This window comes from Platalea leucorodia, assembly GCF_965183815.1.
Source record: "Platalea leucorodia genome assembly, chromosome: 21".
Classification (NCBI taxonomy): domain Eukaryota; kingdom Metazoa; phylum Chordata; class Aves; order Pelecaniformes; family Threskiornithidae; genus Platalea; species Platalea leucorodia.
In genome coordinates, this window is record NC_138843.1 from 2,475,377 (window position 1) to 2,496,457 (window position 21,081).

Sequence of the window (21,081 nt, forward strand, 5' to 3'; positions counted from 1 at the left end):
GAGGGGGCCCGGGGCCTGTCACCATCCGACGGCCGTGGAGCCCGGGGGTCTGTCACCTCCCCGCAGCCGCAGGGTCGCTGGCACTGCCCCGTGGCTGGGAGGACCTGGGGGTCTGTCCCCATCCCTCGGCTGAGGGCTCCCGGGGGCTGTTGCCTCCCCACAGCTGAGGGGACGTGGGGGGGCTCTGCCGCCGCCCCACAGCTGGGGGGATCCGGGGGGCTCTGTCCCATGGCGGAGGGGTCCCAGGGGTCTGTCACCTCCCCACGGGCCACCATGGGCCTCCTCGTGCCAGCACCCTCCAGCCGACGGCTATCCAACAGCAGCCGATGGCCCCTGCCCGCGGCCTGCACCCAATTCCCCTCGGGATTTCACATGCAACTCATTAAACGTCTCCTGCAGGAACCATCGTGTGTGCAGCCAGCCCGGGACTGCGGGGACAACCCTGCTCCCCACCACCCTGGGGACGAAGCCTCCCGCCACGCCATCTGGACAATTATGGACCAGGTTTTATTGCCATAAGTGCTTTGTGCAAGAGCAACAGTACCCTCCAGAGGGTGCAGTCTTGTCATCGGAGATTGTAGCGCTCCGGCTGCGCCCTCTCGGTGCCAAAGATGCCTTCATCGCCCCGCGTCCCCACACATGGTCGGCATCAGAGTTGCTCCTGGCTCTCCCCAAAGCAACCGGCGGAGACGAGGCCAAGCGTCGCGGGGTCCGTGTAATTTTTAAAGCCGGCACGCATCTGGAGAGAGCGAACGGTCTAGAGGGCATTCCAGTCGTCAGTGGAAATCAGGAAATTATTCATAGCGATGGCTCTGCCAACGACCGGGGGTAAATTTCTTTGATTTACCATGCCTCGGTGTCCACATCTGTATAAGGGAAAGGGGGAATTCATACATGAGAATAAACGCACTTGGAAAGCCGTGAAAATACTCTTTCAAGTGAGCCTGATGAAAACTTCATGTTCTGGAGCCCTCCGCTTCAAGGAGAGCAATCTGTTTCAGAGGGGAAGCTGTGTATTTTTCTTATTTAAACCTTCTAAATCTGCTGGAGCATTAAAAATATTTGGCATTTCCACAGCACATTTCATTCCCAGCTCCAAATGCGTTTTACAGACATTCATTAATTAAGCCTCGTAAAACCTTTGGGAGAAAGGGAAGCAGTACTTATTAATTTGCTATTTGTATTGCTGCAGCACACGGAGACCCCAGCCAGGACCTCGGGGCCCTGTTATTTTAGACCCGACCTACTCAGAAGAGGAGATGTCAGCGCGGCGAGAGCGGGAGGAGGCGCGGGAGAGGCAGCGGATGAAAGTTAATGCCGTAAGCCGTCGGCAGAGCCGGCAGCAGTCCGTCCCCGGCGTTTCACCCTGATGCCCTTTCTGCCGGGCAGTGCTGCCTGCCAGACGGAGCTGTGGGAGCGAGCGCGGCTCCCGCCCCAGCTCTCCCCCGACCTCAACGCTTGCTCTGTGCGTTTTGCCGGTGTTTGGGGGCTCCTGCCCCTCCTTACCAACCCCTCGCGCTTGTCCCCTTCCTCAGAATGAAGCTCTGCTTCATTTGATACCTTCCACTTTCTCCTGGGGCCGCTTTCTGCAGCTTTAGCTTTGCAGCACACCCCCTTCTTTAAAAGGTTTAAAAGAAACACTTTCCCTTTATTTTTTTAGGTCCATGTAGGTATTTGAAGTGCATTATTTTGGTTCATTAAATGCGCAGCAATAAAACAGCCCTGCTGACGGCTAGCCCGGCCGGGCTGCCCGCTCGCTGCGGACCTCTCCGTCCCAGGCGGGTCGGCGGATGGGAGCTGTGAACGTTACACCTCTGCTTCCCCTGCAGGAAAAACCAGGCTGTGCCGCATGCTGTAAATGCCTTTCACATGTTCCCCAGATCCCAGTTAAATCGATCCCCAGAAGGTCTCTCAAAGCATGAAAAATGCATTTATAAGACGCTGGAAGGAAGATGTATTCCATAACTACTCTGGTGACCAGGCGTGCTGACTTGTGTCATGTGGAGAAGGAACCAAAAGGGGGTATTTCTCGTTATTTCATATTGCTGATGGGATTTTATCTCTCACAGCAAATCCAGGAACTTTTTAGTTACCATTATTGTTTGATTTTATGGGCCATTTGATATTTATTTTTATTTCTATTCATTATTTGTTGAGTGCACTTAGCCCCTTCCCCAAGGAGCCTGCCTTATATCTAAGGTGATTTTTACGACCAGTGTTAGCGCAGCATCTGAGCAACTCGCACAACTTTAATATATTTATCCCGCGCACACAGTATATCAAGGCAGTCCTGGTATTCCTACTGTGGAGAGCGGTGGTCTGCCTGGAGAATCGCAAGTCTGCCTTACTGGGTTAAAAAGAAAAAGAATAAACTCCAAACTATTTACATTCTTCTTCTTTCTGATCTTCATTTTAAGCCATCAGGATGTATTTGAGTCATATTTTCACTTTTCCCCCCCCCCCTACAAAACATGAGGTCTAGCCATGTACCTTTTACTGCAAGCCAAGCTCTCGCATATCCCACGACTCCCACAGCTGGGGCTTTAAAATCTGCATCCAACACTGTGAGACTAATGACAAAATCATGAGCTGGCAGCGCTGCCTTTTCCTCCAACCTTTTCATTTCATCCTGCAAGCGCTCAGAAACAGGAATTCCTCGCAGCTCGCAGCACTATCGGTCCCCGCAGTTTGTGTTGGGTGGAGGAGGCAGACAGCTGGCCGCAACGAGCTTTTTTTTCCCCAATTTCTGCTAGATTTTCCCCAGCACAACAAAGCTTCTCCGTTCCTTTATTCGCTCTTGTTATGGAGGAGTCTGCGAGTGACCTCCCTCTCGCTCCCTGCCTCCGCACAGCATCAGCGACAAACGCTGCTGCATCTCCTGCTTGTCACGCGTGTCTGGAGGGTGCTGTGGGCTTTTTTGGTGCCTGTGCTTCTGGCTGGTTTTATTCCCTCTTGATTTCTGGTAGACTGCTCTCTGCTAATCCCCGTGTAATCCTGGCAAGCGTGTGAGCCCGGGGAGGGGTCGGGCACGCAGGCTGGGGTGCGTCTGCGTGTGCTGGCGGAGCCGGGGCTCTCCGTGTAAAGATGGGCCACGGCATCGCGTGCGCTGGTCCTTCTCCCTCCCTTTTATTTTGCGCCATCGGGATACCCTGCCTGCATCTCCCCATGGTCGTGTTCAGGCGTGGAGATGTTTTAGCTCCCTGAGATATTATCTGTCTCTCCTGGGAGGCTGGTGAAGGCGAGACGCCCTCTCCTTCCCCCCTTGAGCACCGCCTCTGCCAGTTGCCACCGCAGATAACTCCATGGCCGAGACCGGCCACCAGCCCCAGGGGACGCGGGACGCCCAGCGAGGCGGTGGTACCCGAGCCCCCCGGGCGGGATGAGGTCTGTAGGCTCCCACCCATCCTGGGGTGCAGAGCAGCCCCGCAGGTCCCCGATCTCCTGCTGCAGAGCCGAACTGACACAGCAGCCGCTGCCGAGGCTCCGGCACGACACGCCGGCCGAGCAGCATCCCCTCCCTGCCGGGATGGAGACGACCTGGCTCTTCGGCCGGGCTCCCACCCCCGGGCAGCGTTACCCACCCCGCCGAGCAGCGGTGCCGGCTCATCCAGCGCAGCTAACGCGGGTGTGTGCGTACGCCTGTGCTGGCAGGCGTAGGCAGGGCCATGCCCTGCGCCGAAGAGCGAGCGGGAGGAGCAGGCGTGAGCGGGAAGCAGGCAGCAGAGCCACGCGGGGTCAGGCCCGGGGGAAGGCTGAACACCTTCTTTTACGAGTCTTGGGCTCCTTCCACTCCCACGCACGGCGGGGCGAGCTGACGCACGCGGCACCCGTGGGAGCCGGCTCCCACGCCAGCTGGACGCGTTGGCCGTCCCCAGCGCCGCTCGGCACCGGTGCGAGGCCACGATCCAGCAAATCCCCTCTGCACGTGCTGCAGTGTTAAGCACACGTGTCGTCCCCGTGAAATCAGGGGGATGGCTCCAGCACCTGAAGGTGAGCAGGTGCTGTGCCGCGCCGCCGCGTCGGCACTTAAGGGAGCCCGATTCCCATCCGCCCGGCCAAACCGCAACCATACATCCCTGCTTTCCCTGACCAGCTTGGCTGCGCTCCTCACCTGGCAAAAGAACACACGGCAGCGAAAATAAACACGGAGGGAAGCGAAGCCCCTCATGGCCCGGCGAGCGAGGTCTGCGTTCCAAGAAGTAATGAAGCCCAGGGAATGGAAAATGCATGTCACTTGGCGGCGGGCTGGATGCGCGCAGGCGCTCCGTGCCGGCTGCCGAGAGGGTGCTTCGCCTCCACACGGCATCGCCACGGCACAGCAGCTGCGCCAGGTCCAGCCAGCGGCACCGCGCTGAACTCTGACATTTGAAGACGGAGAATAATTTGGCTTCGTTAGCCTCCCCTTCCCCCCCGCCCCGAGCGGTCCCTCGAGCCAGGCTGGAATGTGCGTGGTAGGGACAGAACCAATCCCATTAGCACGAGGAGATTGTTTTTCGTTTGGTTTTGTTGTTGTTGAATCACCCGTGGCTCCGCTTCTTTGGGGTAGTCATAGGATGGAGGACGGGGAGAGGAAACCCATGGATGTGTTTTCCCGAGTGGCCGTCCACGGCACGGCGCTCCCCTGCCAGCCTGGCTGCCTGATTTCGGCAACACCATGAGGTTTCCATCTTTGAAGGCCACGTGAGCTTTGCTGCCGGCTCCAGGGTGGTGCCTGGTGCGGTTCGAAGGAGCATCTGTAAGGGCAAGGGCTCAGCTCCCACGCGCGGAGTCGGGACGGTGCCGGCGCCAGTGGTGCTGCCGGAGCTCGCTTTGAACCCCCGTCCAGCTCCCCACCCTGCATCCTCATCCTCGCTCCATCTCTGGATGGAGACTTACCTCCGTCGGGGTTAAAGCTGCATTTACAGCTCCGCGTGTTGGTCAGGACAGCACCGGATTGCAGCCATGTGCTAGCAGGAGCCGGGCCAGGGGCAGCGAGAGGCAGCTGGAGCAGCTAGAAAATCTCCTTTCCCCAGCTGAGATGGGAGCCCAGGCTCTTTTTCCATCATCTTCAAAAGCGCTGCTCTGGCAGGGCCCAGAACCACTGTTCCACTCTGATTGCGCTTTCTCATGAAAGACCCCCATTCCTCCAACACGAGAGGAGAATAAGAAACCTCCCCCCGGCTGCTCCGTGTCCAGCAGCGTCTCCCTGGGAAGGAGCGAAGGGGAGCGATGGGTGCAGACCCAGGTGAACCAACACCGCGTCCACTCCGAATCAGGAGAATCAGTCACAAATCATGAAAATGGGAGTGGGCACGCATGTGTGCAAGGCAGGGACTTCTCAGAGTCCTTCCCCACCCTGCTGTCCCAGTCCTGGGCTTTCTGCCCTGTGCGCATCCCCGGACCACAGACCCCAGTGCTCTTCCCAAGAAGAGACGTCCCGGCAGGACACGGCACAGGGCTGCGGGCACCCGACAGTGGGACAAGGAGCTGCGGGTGCTCCCAAATTCATCCTCGGCACGGGAGAGCGCGATGAGAAATAGGGGCCAACGACGCCGTCGGGAGCAGACGGCAAGAGGGGAGGGAAATCTGTGCGCAAATGCATTCACCGCGTGGCCCGGCTCCTCAGCTGGAGTGTGCGAGCGGCGGTGGAGCCGGGCCAGCTCCCGGCAGCTGAGATTTGGGGGGGGGAGAAAGGAGGGGGCATTTTCCGGAGGTGAGAACAGCAGCGCAATGCAGCCACGGAGAGAGCGGCCAGGGGGGCTGCCGACCCCAACCGCAGCCGGCGAGACCCCCGCAACCCTTGGCACCCGCTGCTGGCACAGAGGATGAGCGACGGCATCTCACGAGTGGGGAGATGCTGCGGGGGTCCACGGCGGAGGCATGGGGGGCAGCTTGCTGGCCTCCCCCTGCTTTTTGAGGCCGCTTCTTGCCACAGCGTGGCTAACAGTCCCCACCTACCGGTCTGCGATTTCTTGCCGACCCGTGGCTGGACACGCGGGAGGCGAGCGTGGGCACGCGGGTGCTCACCACGAGGACGTGACCCACCACGGGCTGGTGGTCCCCCACGCCCTCTCCACCAGCCACGGGCTGGAGGGTGCGATTCCGCTGTGGGCTGGCTTGCCCGCTGCCAATGGGGCCACACACCACGAATTTTGCTTCCCCCGTGAAAAAATAAAAGAGGGAGCGAGAAGGAAAAGGCGTCGGATGGAAAACACCCCGGCTGCCTGCTGGGGGGAGTGGAACCAGCTAATTTCATGCGTCTCCTTCTTGTTAGAGTGGGGTCCCTCCTCACCTGCTCCTGGGCACGGTTTCCTGCACCCCGAGCCAGCAACAAGGAATCTGACTCCAGTTTAAAGGCGAGGAGCTTGTCCACGGTTCGTAGCCCGGCTCCCATCCCAGGAGGGGACCCGCTCGGAGCCGCTGCCCGCGGCGGGCAGGGTCTACCAGCTGTCTGTCCCCATCTTGTGCCCTGCCACCTCCCTCTGCACCAGCCCGTGGCAGGGGGCTGCAGAGAGCCCCGCGCTGGGGGTCCCACCCCCGGGCAGCACCGTCCCGGGGTTTCCCTCTTTGCTCCTGCTTGCGCCCGACTGCTGCTCCGTCACCGCAGGGTGTCCGGGGGTGAGCGGCTGCCGGCACCCTCGCCCAGCCCATAACGGGGCTCAGCGCTGGTGCCCTGGACTCTATATGGAAAATGCTGGAGAAAGACCCCCCTGCCACACCATCCGGGGGGCACTCGGTGGCTTGGCCCTGGCCGGGGGGCTCTGGCCTCTGGGTGATCCGCTTGCACCTACCCCAAAGGCTGCTCAGCGCTGGACTCCCATCTCTCAGCCCGTCCCTCTCATCCTGCCAGCCCCCGACACCTCTGTGCCCACCCTGGGACCCCGAGGCACCCAGCTGCCTGCTGAGGGCACCGTGCAACCCCCAAATCCCATCGCCCAGGCAATGCGGCCACGGCACACGCTGCCTCCCGCGCCAGCCCCGCACAGCCAGGGCTGCCCGGAGCATCCTCCGCACGGCTCCCTGCCTGCTGCGCAGGCAGGGCAGGCAGGGAGCTGAAAACACCATCCCTCTCCCATCCGTTCAGTGAGCTGAGCCCAGCCCGCAGACTGCAGCATCCCCCTCCAGCACCCGGCGTTGCCGCGCTGCGTGGGGGTGACATCGCACCCCCAATTTAGGGCCAAGTGGGGGCCGTGCTCCGGCAGCAGAGGCAGCTGGCAGGCAGCGGAGCAGGCTCTGCATCCCCTTTGGAGATCCTGCGACTCACACTGAGCACCCCAGCACCCATGCGCAGCCCTCCCCAGGGTCGGGCAGCACCTCCTCGTCCCTGGCTCCGCATCCCGGAGAAAACAAGCAGCTGAGGCCAGCACCAGCCCCAGCTCCTCGGGGGCCCCACGCCACCGCTGGCTCCAAGGACGGGACCCCGCTGAGCTACTGAAGTGCTAAAAACAAGCCTCCAGGCCCTTGTGTGAGCTTTTGTGTCGTGCTTGGCATGGGGAGAGCTCGACTGTGGCGTGGACACGGGCGCCATGCCAGGAAAAACACACGCCGCGGGGAAAGGTGGGCGCGTGCACGTGCGAGCGCGTCCCAGCCCTCGAGCCGAGGCGGCCGCGGCGCGTTATGCTGACGTGTCGCACGCGTGCACGGCCCGATTTATGCTTTCCCTCCTCGAAATGGGCGCCCGGGTGTCAGCGAGCGATTTTCAGTGGGAAAACCCTCATTCCCCAGCCCTTCTTTATACACACGCGTGAGCACGTGCACGCAGTCCTCCCCACTGCCGTGTCTCAGCCTCCTCCTCCTCGCGGCGGACGGGTGGACGTCTTGGGGTGCACGGCCCCCTCCCGCCCCGCGCCCTCCCAGCACCCAGCGAGCCCACCCAGCCCGCGGGCGTTGGTACCAGCTCCCCAGGGAACGCACCATCTCCTTTTACGCTTGATGCTGAATCTCTCTGCCAGCCCCACCGCCTGCAGCGGAGAGGAGCATTGCTCCGTGTCCGTGCAAAACAGCCCAAGCAGGGGATTTCTCTCCGGTTTGCCGGAGGTTTCATCCCGGCGCACCTTGCCAAGACGGCACGGTGAGCTGGGAACCGACCCGCGCCCTCCCGCCGGCCCCATGCCAGGGCTCAAACCCGCTCCCCAGCTGGCGACGGGCACCCCGTGAAGCCACCGACTCGTCTGGGTCTGGTACAAACCTTTTATTTCCCCTCCGCCCGCGCCGCCCAGCCGGCTTGGGGCTGGGTTTGCCCTTTGGAAGCGAAGCCGGGGGGGCTCCGTGGCCGCCCTCTCCCCTGAGCTCGCAGCCCAGCGCGGTTGCACCCCGGGGACGGGGAGAGCCGCCGTGGCCAGAACAACACCACAGACTCCACCGAGCTTCACGCTGAGCCGAGCGGCCACGAAGTGACAATGAAAAGTGTACCCCAAAACGGACACAAGACCCCCCCGGTCCCTCCCCCAACCCAGTTCCCCAAACCCAGATATGTTGCACGGGTGAAGGTGATACGGAGCAGCACAAAACTGGCGGGGATGGGGATGAGAGCCCCCCATCCACCGTGCCATGGCCCCCCAAGACCGCTCAGCGCCGGGGAGCGGCCGGCACACGGAGAGAGCCTAAAAATCCAAGGGTGGGGAGTCGCAGGTAATAAGTTAATCTGTACAGACGTGTTAGGTGGACACATGGATGGCAGGGACCGCCGCCGCTGCCGGGCCGTCCCTCCCAAGCACAGGGGGGTCCCCACGGGGCGCCGGGGCTGATGAACCACATGCCGGTGCAAATCAAACCACAAAACGACACACAAAGTCAAGTGATGGAGGATGGCGGGGAGATGGGGAGATGCCCCGGCTTGCACCGAGCCCGGCTGTGGGAGCGGGGCCCTGCGGAGCGGGGGGAGGGAGGGGACCCCTCCATGCCAAGGAGCTGTGCCGGGGTGAGCCGAGGGGGTCCCCGCTTGGCTGGGAGACCCCAGGGCTGGCCCCCGCTTCCAGGGCAGTGCTGTGAGCCCGGGGACCCGGAGGCTGGCTGCTGCTAGGTCCTGCCATCAGCTACAGCCCCACAGGCTGAGCCGCTCCCGGCATCGGGCAGGGATGCTGAGCCCAGGACGGAGGTGTCCTGGCAGCTCCCACCTCCTGCCCGAGCCTGGACGCGCCACAGCAGCACAAGGCAGGGAAACGCCGCCTCGTCCCCTGCTCAGGCCCACCAGCAGCCCGTCGGCATCGGGGCCAGCCACCCCAAAGGCATCACGGAGCAGGGAGGGGAAGGAGCCATCCCGGGGCCCCTCCGCAGCTCTGGGAAGGGGCTGGCTGGGTCCTCGCGTGGGCACGGAGGCAGCAAGATCCGCTCCTCTCTCCGGCTGCCAACGCCAAATCCATTCGCCACGTTTCGACTCCCCAAGGCAATCGGCTCCGGCCGGCGGAAGGGAGTTCCCAGGGCCGGAGACGGCGCCTTGTAGGCTCAGCCCAAGGTGGGAGGCCGGGGATGTGCCGAGCCAAAGCCCAGAACGCTGCAGACACTCTCCATCCCCCACCGCAGCCGGCTCCCTCCTGCCCAGCGCTGGACCCATGCCCGGAGGGCTGCGGGGCCCCGGGGGCTCCGGTCGGGAGGAGACGGACCGCCCCGCTACGAGGACGGGCTCCCCCCGGCCTCCCCGCTCTGGCAGCTCCTCTCTTGGCTCCCGAGCGCTGGAAACCAGGATCCCAGCAAACAGCACATCTATGGAGGAGGCAAAGCCGCTGCCCAGCTCCCGGGAGCCTCCTCTGCAGCGGCCGTCCCTGGGGAGGAGAGCGGGACCGAACCAGATCGTACCCCCAGTCCCCCCGTGCCAGAGCCAGAGCTGCCCCGCCAGGAGCCGGGGACATGGGGCAGCCGGAGGGGCAGCAGAGTGGGACCGGGGATGATGCCGTGGGGACGGTGACGGGGAGGTGGTGTGGAGGTGATGGGAAGGGGTGGGAGCACTACAGGACGGTCTTGTCCAGGTCGACTTTGAGGGGCAGCGGCCCCGCGTCCTCGCCGCTGTGCGCAGGGCACAGGGTGACAGCGATGACGGGCGGCAGGGGGAAGGCGCCGGGGCCGTCCAGGTCCTCCAGGTACTCCTTGTCCCCGTTGATGCTCAGAGGCTGGAAGAGAGGCAGAGGGGACCATGCAGCCCCGGAGCAGGGGCCAGGACCCCCTTGTCCCCAGACCGGGAACACCGCAGGGCTGGCTGGGGACGTACCATGCAGCATGGACATGCCGGCGAGCCCAGTATGGTGGCCAGGGACCACAAACACCCTGGCCATGTCTCACCCAGCAGCGATGGGGAGACCTAGGGTGTCAGGGACCCCCGTAGGACCCCCCTGTGCTGCGCTGAGCACCGCTCGCCCCGTACCTGGGTCTTGACGTGCTGCTCAGGAGCAGTCACCAAACTGGCACAGCTCAGCCACAGCATCACCATGATGGAGAGGAAGAGGCAGGCGGCCAGGATCCAGCGAGGAAGGCCCGAGCGCCTGTAACACCCCACCACCCCCCGCCAAAGAAAAAAGGATGAGTTTATGGCAGGGCAGAGGGTGGGAATTGGGGGGGGAGCATCTGCTCTGGCGTGTCTGGCAGGTCCAGACCCCCCCGGACCCCGCGCAGCCCTGCTGCACCTACTTGGACATGCAGCCGAGGAAGTCGTGCTCCGGCTGCGGGGGGTCCGCGTGCTGCGGCTTGGCTTTGCCCCGCGGCTCCTTCACGGGGGGCTTCTCCCCCTTCACCCGGGGGCCTGGCGGGGCAGAGGCGATGCTGAGCCCCGGCACCCGCGGCAGGCAAACCTGCCCCGCTCCCCCTCCCCTTGCCAGCACATGGTCGGGTGCAGGGGTGCCGGGTGGTCCCCTCTCCCCCCGGGACCCTCTGCCCGCTTGGGGGGTGCAGAGGACCCCGGCAGCTTCTTGGAGAGGGTCCCGAGTCCAGACTCACGCCCCCTGCGTGGGTGCGGGGTGTGGGAAGCTAATCAGGCCCGAGAAGCGGGTAATTTGTTTAGCTCTGGAGAAATCGGATGAGAGCCAGGAGGGCTCGGAGGCTCCCGGCCCCCCCCCGCACCTGTGTGGGGCTGGGGGACGCGGGGGCTGGACCCCGGTCCCGGCCGCGCCGGCTGGGTCTCCTGCGCCTCGGGTACTGGATACTCCATCTCGGGCTGGGACTGGCGGGTCGGCAGGGAAAGAGGGAGAAAGCGGTGAGCAAGGGGGTCCCCACCCCTCTTGGCACCCAGCAGAGAGGGGACGCAGGACACCCCCACCTGAAACACCACGACTTTGCCATCGTCTGCCTGCAGGTAGAAGGTCCAGGTGGAGGAGATGAAGCTCTGGGCAGAGCTGACGATGTCATTGCAGAAGGTGGAGACCAAATCGAACATGGAGAACGACGGCACCTTCAGCTCCAGGCTCTGCAAAGGAGCAGGGACATCGTGTCACCGCCGTCCCCTCGTCACCCACCCCGGCAGACACCATCCCACCCTGAGGATGTGGCTGGATTGAGCCCGGCGCTCAGGTCTGGGGCTCAGCCTCCTTCTCCCAGCGTTGGGGATGTGCAGGACCCATGGGCTGGCCCCGGGAGGGTCGCCGAGCCGGGGGCCGCGGTCCCCAGGGCCATCACCCAGCCCCAGGGCCATCACCCAGCCCCTCGGCAGCCCCGCGCTCCCACCAGCGCTTTAAACAATAGGAGCGGAGCGGCCGAGATGCCGAGGGCGTTTCTCTCCTGGCAGCCTCTCCGTGCCCTGGATTCTTGGCCGTCGCGGCCGTTTGTTATTTTTAAAGCATCCCTGCTGGAATCCGCTTGGCTGCTCCCTGCCACTGGCTTCGAACATTTTCCGACAGCCCCTTGCACGGTCAAACCAGCAAACAGGAAATAAATAGGTCAGATTCTGTATCTAATTATTATACTAAATCTGCTTTGCCTGCTTGTCTGGGAACCCGAAGGAAAAATGCTTTGGGTGGGTGAAGGGGGTGACGGCCCCTCCCGGTCAGCCGCTCGCCCCCCGATACTCATCCCCGACCTCGGAGCGGGGCTGGGAAATGGGATCAGACACCGGGAAGGTCTTAAAAACAGGCTGCAAAGTGGTTTTTCAAAGGAGCCGCAGCTTTCTCCAGCACAAATTCATCTTCGTCTGCAGGCGTACAAAGCCAAAAGCCTCTACCTTGGGCCAAAGTCTAATTTAATTAATTGGGCAAAAGCTGAATTAATTAAATGTAGGAAGAAGAAGTGTTGCTAATTGCTGGGAAGGATAACAGATCAAAACTGGGGGAATCTGCAGCAAGCACTGGTCAGAACGTCGCACCCTGGGAATTCGGCGTGATCGCCCTGCCTGGCCCAGCCTCCAGCAGCCTGGGTCGCGCCCAGTTAATCTGCGTTTTACGCTTTGGAGGAAGCAGCGCGATGGGCCCAGAGCACCCATCCGCAGGGGCGCGCGTGACAGGGGACATAAAAGAGAGCGAGATGCAGCAGGCATCCTGCAGCGTGGGCTTTGCCGGGCAGCGGGAGCGTGCGGGGAGCGCGCCTGGTCCCAACCCGCCCCGGGGAAGCGCCGAGGGAAGCCGGGTCCCGGCGCCGGGGCTCACCGAGGTGTGAGGCTGCTGCGGGGACGGCCGGGAGGCAGCGAGGGGAGGGATGGAGCTGGATGGCTGTGCTGGGGAGGGAGGGATGGAAGGAGGGTGGGAGGGATGGGCTGCACGTGTGGGGTGTTGCAGCCTCCATCCCCAGGGAGAGGAGGAACCGGGCTCAGCTCCCGCGGGAGGAAGGGATCCTTCCTAAAGCGGGATCCAGGGGCCAAGCCACCACGTCGCAGCGTCCCCCCCGTGGGGTCCCGGGCAGGGGGTGGCCGGTGGGCTCAGCAGGGTGGCAGTGGTCCCCATTGCATTGGCGTTGCCTGCTCTGCCCGGCAGCGGGACAAACTTTGGTCCCTGCGATGCCCAGGGTGACCGAGACGCCCCACGTCCCCATGCCGGGGGTCTGGTGAGGGCCGAGGTGGCCAGAGAAGCCACCCCAAGGGCAGCCCCACGGCTCCAGGCTCCTTGCGGGGGCGAATGCCTTCCCGGCTGGTCCCCGGCAGTCCCGCGGGGTGACGGCACAGGGACGGAGCAGCCGGGGTGCCCCGGGGGGCACATCCAGCCCACAGACCTTTTGGGGAAGGAGCCAGATGTGGGGACGGGGCAGAGCCACGGCCGGTGGCACCGGGGACAGGCTGGGTGGGCTAAGGGGGGAAACGGGGGGTCCCCATCTCCCTGGCCCCTCACCTTCTCCTTCCTGCTCTCCACCTCGGGCAGCTGCTTGCGGCACCCCGTCACGCAGCCAAACTGCTCCTCCGCGTTGCTGTAGGCTTCAGCGCATGCTGCAAGGCAGGAGGGGGGTTAGGTGGTCCTTGACCCCCTTGATGGGCCCTGCACCCCCAGGATCCCCCTACCCATCCCGATTTATACCCGATGGGTGTAAATCTGCGCCCTGCTTGGTTTGCAGCAGGGTCCGGATGCGGCCCCGGGGCACAGCGTGGGGCTGAGCGAAGGCAGGATGCTCGGGAGGGTGGAAGGCGTCGCGGCGGTGCCAGCAGTACATGGGGGACCCCCCCGGGACGGTGTTTGGGGCGCGGGGGCCGCTCGGCCGCCGGTTCCTCACCTGCTTCACACTCGGCTCTGGTTGTGTTCAGCTCGGCGCTTGCATCCACGAAGTGACAGATGGAGAACAGCCGGCAGCCCCGGTAACAGGCGTTGAGAACAGCATCCTGCAGGGAGGAGGAGGAGAGCGCAGAGCTGGCACCAAGCTCAGCCCGGTGGCTGCGCCGGACCCCCACCACGGCCCCCCCCCCCCGGCTGGGGGGCACCGGGCACCGCCACCCTCCTGCAGAACCACAGCCGGGCCTGGCACCCCGAACCCGCCGCGATGGCACCCCCGGGGGAGGGAGAGCTGCCTTCACCCCCTGGGTTTGCACCCAAAGGTCGGGCTTGCACGTGGCCTCGTCCCCGTCGAGGACGCAGTGGGTCCCCCCATCTCTGTCGTGGCGCTTGGCACTGGCTGGGCTGGCAGGAGGCGGGGGCTGTGCTGCGGGGGGTGTGCATGGCGGGGTGCGTGCCCTGGGGGGGCTGGGGACACGCTGGGGGGGATGCACGGGGGGGGCACTGAGCCTACGCGGGGGTCGCGGCGTGAACCTGCATGCGCAGGCTTGGGGGAAGCGGGTGCGGGGCTCCCTGCGCCCACGGGGGAGCGCGGGCAGGGCTGGGTGCTGGCAGGGAGGCAGCTCGAGCCCAGATGGGAAAACAGCTCCATCCCCACCCCCGGCAGCGGGGGCCACGCGGGCTCCTGCCGAGGCGCTGGCCTAGATATGGCCCTGCCGCTGCGGGGGCTTGGGGACGGTCCCGGGTGCCACCGCGCGGCCCCCAGCACGGCACGGCTATGGCAGCTCTGATCCGGGGCTTTCCGTGATGCTCCGGGTCCAGCAGCCGGCACTCAGCTCCATCTCAATCCCTGCTGCCGTGGGCCGGCGCTGGCTTACGCCACCGCCACGGTGTCACCCGCTCGCTCACCCCGGCTGTCCTCGGCCCCGCTGGCCCTGTGCCGCCGCTCCCGGGGACGGCTCTGCCACGCCGCCGGTGATGGGGGGCAGGAGGGCAGCTGGGGGGGCAAGGCCTCACCACTGGCACCCCAACCTGGGGCAGCTGCCGCCACCGAGGGCACCCCAAACCCGGCGCGGGTGAGACCCGGGGGGGCACCCCAAAGCTGGGATGGGCGAAACCGCCACGAGCACCCCAAACCGGGGTGGATGCCCTCACTGGGGGCACCCCAAAGCCACACTGGAGGAGACCACCGGGGCTCCCCTGGTGCCCCCCATGGTGCTCCCAGTGCTCCCCGCTGGGGTGGGCCGGTGTGGGGCTGTGCGGCCGTGATGCCCGTGCAGGGTGGGCTGGTGCCACCGGTGCTCCCGGTGCCCCTGGTGCTCCCAGCTTCCCCTGGTCCCCCTGATGCTCCCGGTACCGCCGATGCTACTGATGCTCCCCATCCTCCCAATACCCCCAGTGCTGCCGGTGCCCCCGGTCCCCCCTGGTCACCCCGTGCTCCCGGTACCACCGATGCTACTGATGCTCCCCATCCTCCCAATACCCTGGTGCCCCCGGTGCCCCTGGTCCCCCCTGGTCCCCCTGATGCTGCCAGTACCCCAATGCTACGGATGCTCCCCATCCTCCCGATACCCCCGGTCCCCCTGATGCTCCCAGTGTCCCCAGTCCCCCTAATGCTCCCGGTCCCCCCCGATGCTCCCAGTGCCCCTCGTCCCCCCGATGCTCCCAGTACCCCAATGCTACGGATGCTCCCCATCCTCCCGATACCCCCGGTCCCCCTGATGCTCCCGGTGTCCTCGGTCCCCCTAATGCTCCCGGTCCCCCCCGATGCTCCCAGTGCCCCTGCTCCCCCCTGCTCCCCCTGATGCTGCCGGTACTCCCGATGCTACTGATGCTCCCCATCCTCCCGGTACGCCCCGCGCTCCCGATGCCCCCGATGCTACTGATGCTCCCCATCCTCCCGGTACCCCCCGCGCTCCCGGTACCCCCGGTGCCCCCGGTGCCCGGCCGGACTCACGGCGGCGGCTCGGCGCGGCAGGCTGCGGCCGCACTCCCCGCGGCAGCCGGCGGTGTCTCCCAGCTGGGGCGAGAAGGGGTCGGGAGCGGCGGCGGCGGCGGCCAGGGCCAGGCCGAGGGCGAGCAGGGCCCGGGGGCGCGGGGCCGCCATGGCGGGCGCGGGGCGCGGAGCGGCGCGGAGCGGAGCGAACCCAGCGCCGCCGCCGCCGCTGCCGGCCCCGCCGTGACGCGCCGTGCGGCGGGCGGGGGCGGCGGGGGGAGCCGGGGGCGGGGGGTGCCGCCGCAGCCTGCCGCAGCTCCGCCGGCACCGGCACCGACACCGGCACCGGCACCGGCAGCCCCCGCCAGCGGCACCGGCGGGCAGCGCGGAGCGGGGGGGGGTGCGGGAGGATGGGGGGGCCGGGGGAGCGGGGGGATCACCGGGATGCGGGGGGGAGGGGGTGAGGACCGGCGGATGCTCAGGGAGCGGGGGATGCTCGGGCACCGGAGGATGCTCGGGCACCGGGGGATGCGGGAGGACAGAGGGGTCTGGGGACCGGGGGATGCTCGGGCACCGGGGGGTGCAGGGGGACAAGGGGGGGCCTGAGGACCGGGGGATGCTCGGGCACCGGGGGGTGCAGGGGGACAAGGGGATGCCTAAGGACAGGGGGGTGCCCAGGCACGGGGGGATGCAGGGGGAGAGGAGGGTCTGGGGACCAGGGGATGCTCAGGCACTGGGGGATGCAGGGGGACCAGGGGATGCCTAAGGACAGGGGGGTGCCCAGGCACGGGGGGACACAGGAGGACTGGGAGATGCACAGGGACCAGAAGGTGTAGGGGGAGCGGGGGATGTAGGAGGACACTGGGGGATGCAGGGAGACTGGGGGACACCAGGGATGCAGGGGGACCAGGGGATGCAGAGGGATGGAGGGAGCCCCACTGACACCAGCAGCACAGAGGGACTGGGGAGAGCAGGGGAACTGGGGGGCACATGGGCACCGGGGGGCACAGTGGTACTGGTGGCGCACAGAGACGGGCGCAGAGGGACGGGGCTGCCCTGGCACTGGGAGCACATCGGCACCAGCAAGCAGCAGCATCGGAGCCTCGCTGCCCCCCAGGCCAGCACCCCACGGGGACTGTCCCCCCAGGAGGGGACGAGCCCCGTGTCCCCAGCCAGCATTTGACCCAGAAGTGCCACCCCCCGTGGCCCTCGGGGCCTCCCCGGGTCGCCTTCGTGCGTCCCACCCGCACCCTCGCTCCGCAGGGCCCCTTCCCAGCCAGGGCGCCGGGCTCTCCCTGACACCCCAGATTTACAGCTTTGATTTCCCAGGGTTTAAAAGACATAAAAGGCGCAGCCTTGGCCCCGCGCACGCTGCCTCGCCGCTGCCCTGCCCATTAGCCTTATTTATGGCAGCACCCCAAAGCGGGCCCGGGGGGAGGAGGAGGAGGAGGAGGAGGGCTGGGGGCTTCGCTAACCTCCAGCCCTAATGGGGAACACATGGCAGGACCCCGGGACGGGGAAGGGGGGGTCTCCCGCTCCCAGCTGAGGGTTGAGGGGTGCTCCACGCCCTGGGTGGGGGAGAGGGGTAGGGGTGGCCGGCTCCCCTCGGGGACGGCCGGGGGAGCGCAGTCCTCTGCCCCCCCGGGAGCAGGGAGTGGGGCCTCTCCTTGCCCCGCTGAGCTCCGCCAGCTTATTCATCTTGTTAATCAAACCAGGGCCAGGAGAAAATGCGCTCCGGCCGGGCTGGCGGGGCTGCCAGGTCGGCTCCGCTCCCCCCTTCCCCCTCCTGGAGCCCGTCCAGCCCCTCGGCCTCGTGTCCAGCACCGGTGAGTAATGGCCAAGTAAATGGGATAGATTGGGGGCCGTCACCATAAATCACAGCGCCATGCCGCAGGTGAGGTTTCCATCGGCCGGGAAGGACAGAGCCGGAGCCCCAACCCCCAGAGGGACCGAAACCCAGCGGATCAAGTGCCGGCAGCGCCGGCAGTGCTGTGCCGGGAGCCGCGACCGAGTGCTGGCAGAGCGGCTGGTGGGCAACGCTCCTGCCGCACCTGCCTGCACCGTGCCTGGCGCCGTCCCATGCTCCAGCCACTCACTTTTTAATAGAAAAATCCCTTCCCAGGCAAGAATAGTCAAGTTGGCAAATATTTACTGCCGGGTAATTCTCGGCCCCCCCTCCTCTTCCCACCCCTCTCCAGAAACACTCAATGCCTTTTGCATTTATCACTACTGACCTACATTTTTTTTCTGGAGCCTTTTGTGAAGCCACAGGCTCCCCCCACGCTGCCCGGGGCGTCCCCGCGGTCCCCCCACGGGCAGGGGACCCCTCATCCCGTCTGCCAGCCCCGCAGAGCCCATCCCTGCTGCTCAAGCACCCTCTCGACATCAACCGCATTTTTTTTTTCCCCGCTCTAGAGATCAGCAAACTCCATCGCGGGACTTTTTGTGCTTCCCAAAGCAAACAGAGGTGGGAAGGTGCGGCCGCCCGCTGCAAGGATGCTCTTGAGCGAAAGGGTTGTGCTGGGGGGGTGGCAGGGAAGGGGTTAAGCGGGTTATAAATTACCCATGGATGTGGAAATGTGACTGAGAGGAATATAAAGAAAACTCTGACTGCTGGATTCTTTGCATTTCTAGCCTCTTTATTTTTCCCCCAGGTCACTTTAAAAGGATGCAGGCAGTCAGAGGCAGCTCCGCTGCGCCTCTCCTCCCGCTTTTTCTGGGCTTTTGGGTTTTTTTGCTGTTTGTTTTTTACACCCTGGCCCTTAAGCCAGATGCTGTCTCTGTCCAAGGACTTTATGGAGCGAGCTCTGGCTGGGAAATCAAGTAATTAGATTAATTCAGGGTAGATGTGCTGGGTCCGGCCCCGGTGACACATGATGGAGGGCTGGCAGGAAAGCGATGGCTGGTGGGAAGCCGGACCAAGGATGCTCACCCGGGTTTGGGGACGTCACCAGGGCCACCCCAGGGTCCTGGATCCGTCCGGGGGGAATCACATCCCGCCTGGGCAGGGCAGGGAGCTCGTGGTTGTACGGGCTCTGCCATTTGGGAGCTGGGCCCCATGGCCAGATCCTGCACCGCAACAGGGCAAAGAGGCCCTGGGAACAGAGCCACGCCGGGGGGGGCAGCCGGACCGCGCCAGCCCCAGGGGACCACCGCGCTGACGCCGACAGCCCGGTCCGGGGGTCAGAGGGGGCTGCCAGGCCAGATCCTGCCTCCCGGCCGCCTGCGGGAGCCCGGCCGGTGCCGGCAAGTGCGGCGGCTCGTGGGCAGGAGGGAGCAGCCCTTTAAAGGTCACTGTCAAAGGGCAGCGCTGACCACATCTGCCTGCTGACCGACACGCTGACTCAGAACGCGGGAGAGCGGCTCTGTCATCTCCGGCTGCTCCCCGGCGCTGCCGTCGGCCGGATCCTGACACCACCCTGGCACTGCCCGGCTTTGGGGACCGCAGGCATGGCAGGGCTCATGCAGGGCTGGCTCTGTCCCCCCCCGTCCCCATCCCGCAGCATTGGGTCCGGATGCTGCCGTGGGTCGGGGAGGGCGAATGCCCCCGAGCCGCCTGGGGTGACACCCCGGGCACGTCCCAGGTGACACCAGTGGGGACCAACGCTCCCCTCTCCTCTGGATGCCACCGTCCCCCCGCCTTCTGCCTGCCCCCCCGGCAAAGCCTCAAGATGATGCCTTTGCCAGAGCCGGCCATGTCCCCTCTGCCAGCGCCAGGACGGGCGTCACCCCCCCAGGGAGCCCACCCATCCCTGCTTCCCGAAACAGCCGCGCTAAATCCCACTTTATCGTTGGCTCTGGGTGGAAGCTGAGGGGCTTGGCTGGGGGACGGAGGAGGCGGATGGGGAAGCGGTGCGGGCAGGCAGCCGTGCGGGCAGGCAGCCGTGCAGGCAGCACAGGTGGGCAGCCGGTGCGGCTGCCGGTCCCAACTCCGGCTCCAGGGGTCAAATTCTTCTTCCCCCCGCAGCACCCACCGCTGGCTCCCACCCCAGGGTGGCTTCCCGGGGGGATCCGGGCGGTGGGTCGGGATCCGGGCGGCCGCCAGCCCCCGGGGCGGCCGTGATTCACTCGGCCAGACTGCGGACGCTGGGGCTGAATTTTCTCAGGCTGGGTGGCTCCCGGAGCCTGACATTTTTGGGAAATTTCAACAAAAACAGTTCAGAAGCTTCCAAAAAACAGGACGATGGGAAAAGGCATTGTTTTTTCTCCCTCCCGCTCTCTTTTTTTATTTTATTTTCTAATCCGTGCAGTCCCTCGGCCAATGCCCAACACCTCGGAGCCCCGCAGTGACTCCCACGCAGCGTCACCCCCCGTCCCCGCGTGGCTGCAGGGCTCGGCCCCCGGTGCTGTGGGGCAGGGGCTGACTCATGGTGTCACCCCTTTGTGAGGGGAACCCCGGGCCATGCCGGTGTCCCCTGCCACCCCCAGCTCTGTCCCCCCGCTCCATCCCCTGCAGGGAGCGATGTCCCTGTCCTCGCAGCCGAGGGGATGCTCCCTGGGACAGGGAAAGCCACCGGACAATGTCCCCATGGGCTGGAAACGGCGTCCCCAGCTCCGAGTCCCCAGAGTCACCCGCAAACCTCGGCCACGGCAGCGGTGCCACGGCCTCGGGGCTCCCAGCCCCATCCCAACCTCAGGGTCGGGGCCACCAGGTCCCTCCGTGTCCCCTCTGCTGTGGGGGGGAACACGACCCAGGCACCCCCCGGCATGGGGTGCTTTCGGGGCACCCCCCTGCGCCCCATCCCGCACCCCAGGGCTCAGGCAGACCTAAAGGACACGCAGCTGGGGACGGTGGCCTTGCCACAGCTGGGACCCGCTGTCCCAGGGCTCTGCCACCCGGCCGGGGGTCTGCAAAGCTCTCGGTGCCACCGAGCCCCGGGCGGGGGGGCCGGGAGGAGGCTCCGCGATGGAGGTGTGATGCCCAAGCCGACGGCTTCCCCACCGGGCCGGTGGCACAACCGGACATGCCACCACCGCCGAGCCGCCCGGGACCCCTGGGGACAACCACGGCCCCAACCCGGTGGGGGCTTGAAGCCACCTGGGGCGTTTTTCCCACCTTTTGGGGGGAAAACCCAGAGATGTTGGGGTCGACAGAAAACATCGGGATTTAGGGGAAATACTCCCGTTTTCACCCCCCTAAAAAAGGTAATAACGGGATGTTGGTCTCCTAAAGACACATTTGAGGGGGGGGAGCCCCCCGGGGGGGCCCGGCCCCGGGAGCGGCCCCGGGGCACGGGAGGGTCCGTGGAGGCCGCGCATGAGTCACCCGTGGGCAGGCGGCCCCGGGGCGGCTCTTACTCACCTTCCGCGGGGCCCGGGGGAGCGGGACACCGGCCCCGTGCGGCGGGGGGGGGCAGCATCCCGCGGCAGCACCGGGCGCCGCCGGGCGGGCGCCGCCGGGCGGGGGTCGGTACCGGGGCCGGTACCGGAGCGGGGCGGCGGGGCCCCGGGGGGGTGGTGGGGGGAGGCCGGTGCCTTTCTGCCCCCCCGGGGGCGGGCCCGGGCCGGGCGGGGCGGGGCCAGGGCGGCATTTAGGGCTTTGGTAACCGGGGGTTG

The 21,081-nt window shown here is 65.6% G+C and overlaps 1 protein-coding gene across 1 annotated transcript; it reads right to left on the reverse strand.

Moving 5' to 3' along the window:
- Positions 1-9,923: 9,923 nt before the first annotated feature.
- On the reverse strand, positions 9,924-15,696 carry TMEM59L (transmembrane protein 59 like; the record flags this gene model as incomplete). The annotated part of the gene is made up of 8 exons (XM_082331538.1): positions 9,924-10,085; positions 10,337-10,454; positions 10,600-10,711; positions 11,029-11,128; positions 11,225-11,371; positions 13,218-13,312; positions 13,594-13,699; positions 15,547-15,696. 8 exons carry the CDS (start codon positions 15,694-15,696, stop codon positions 9,924-9,926), a joined length of 990 nt encoding a protein of 329 aa, XP_082187664.1.
- Between the last annotated feature and the right edge of the window lie 5,385 nt (positions 15,697-21,081).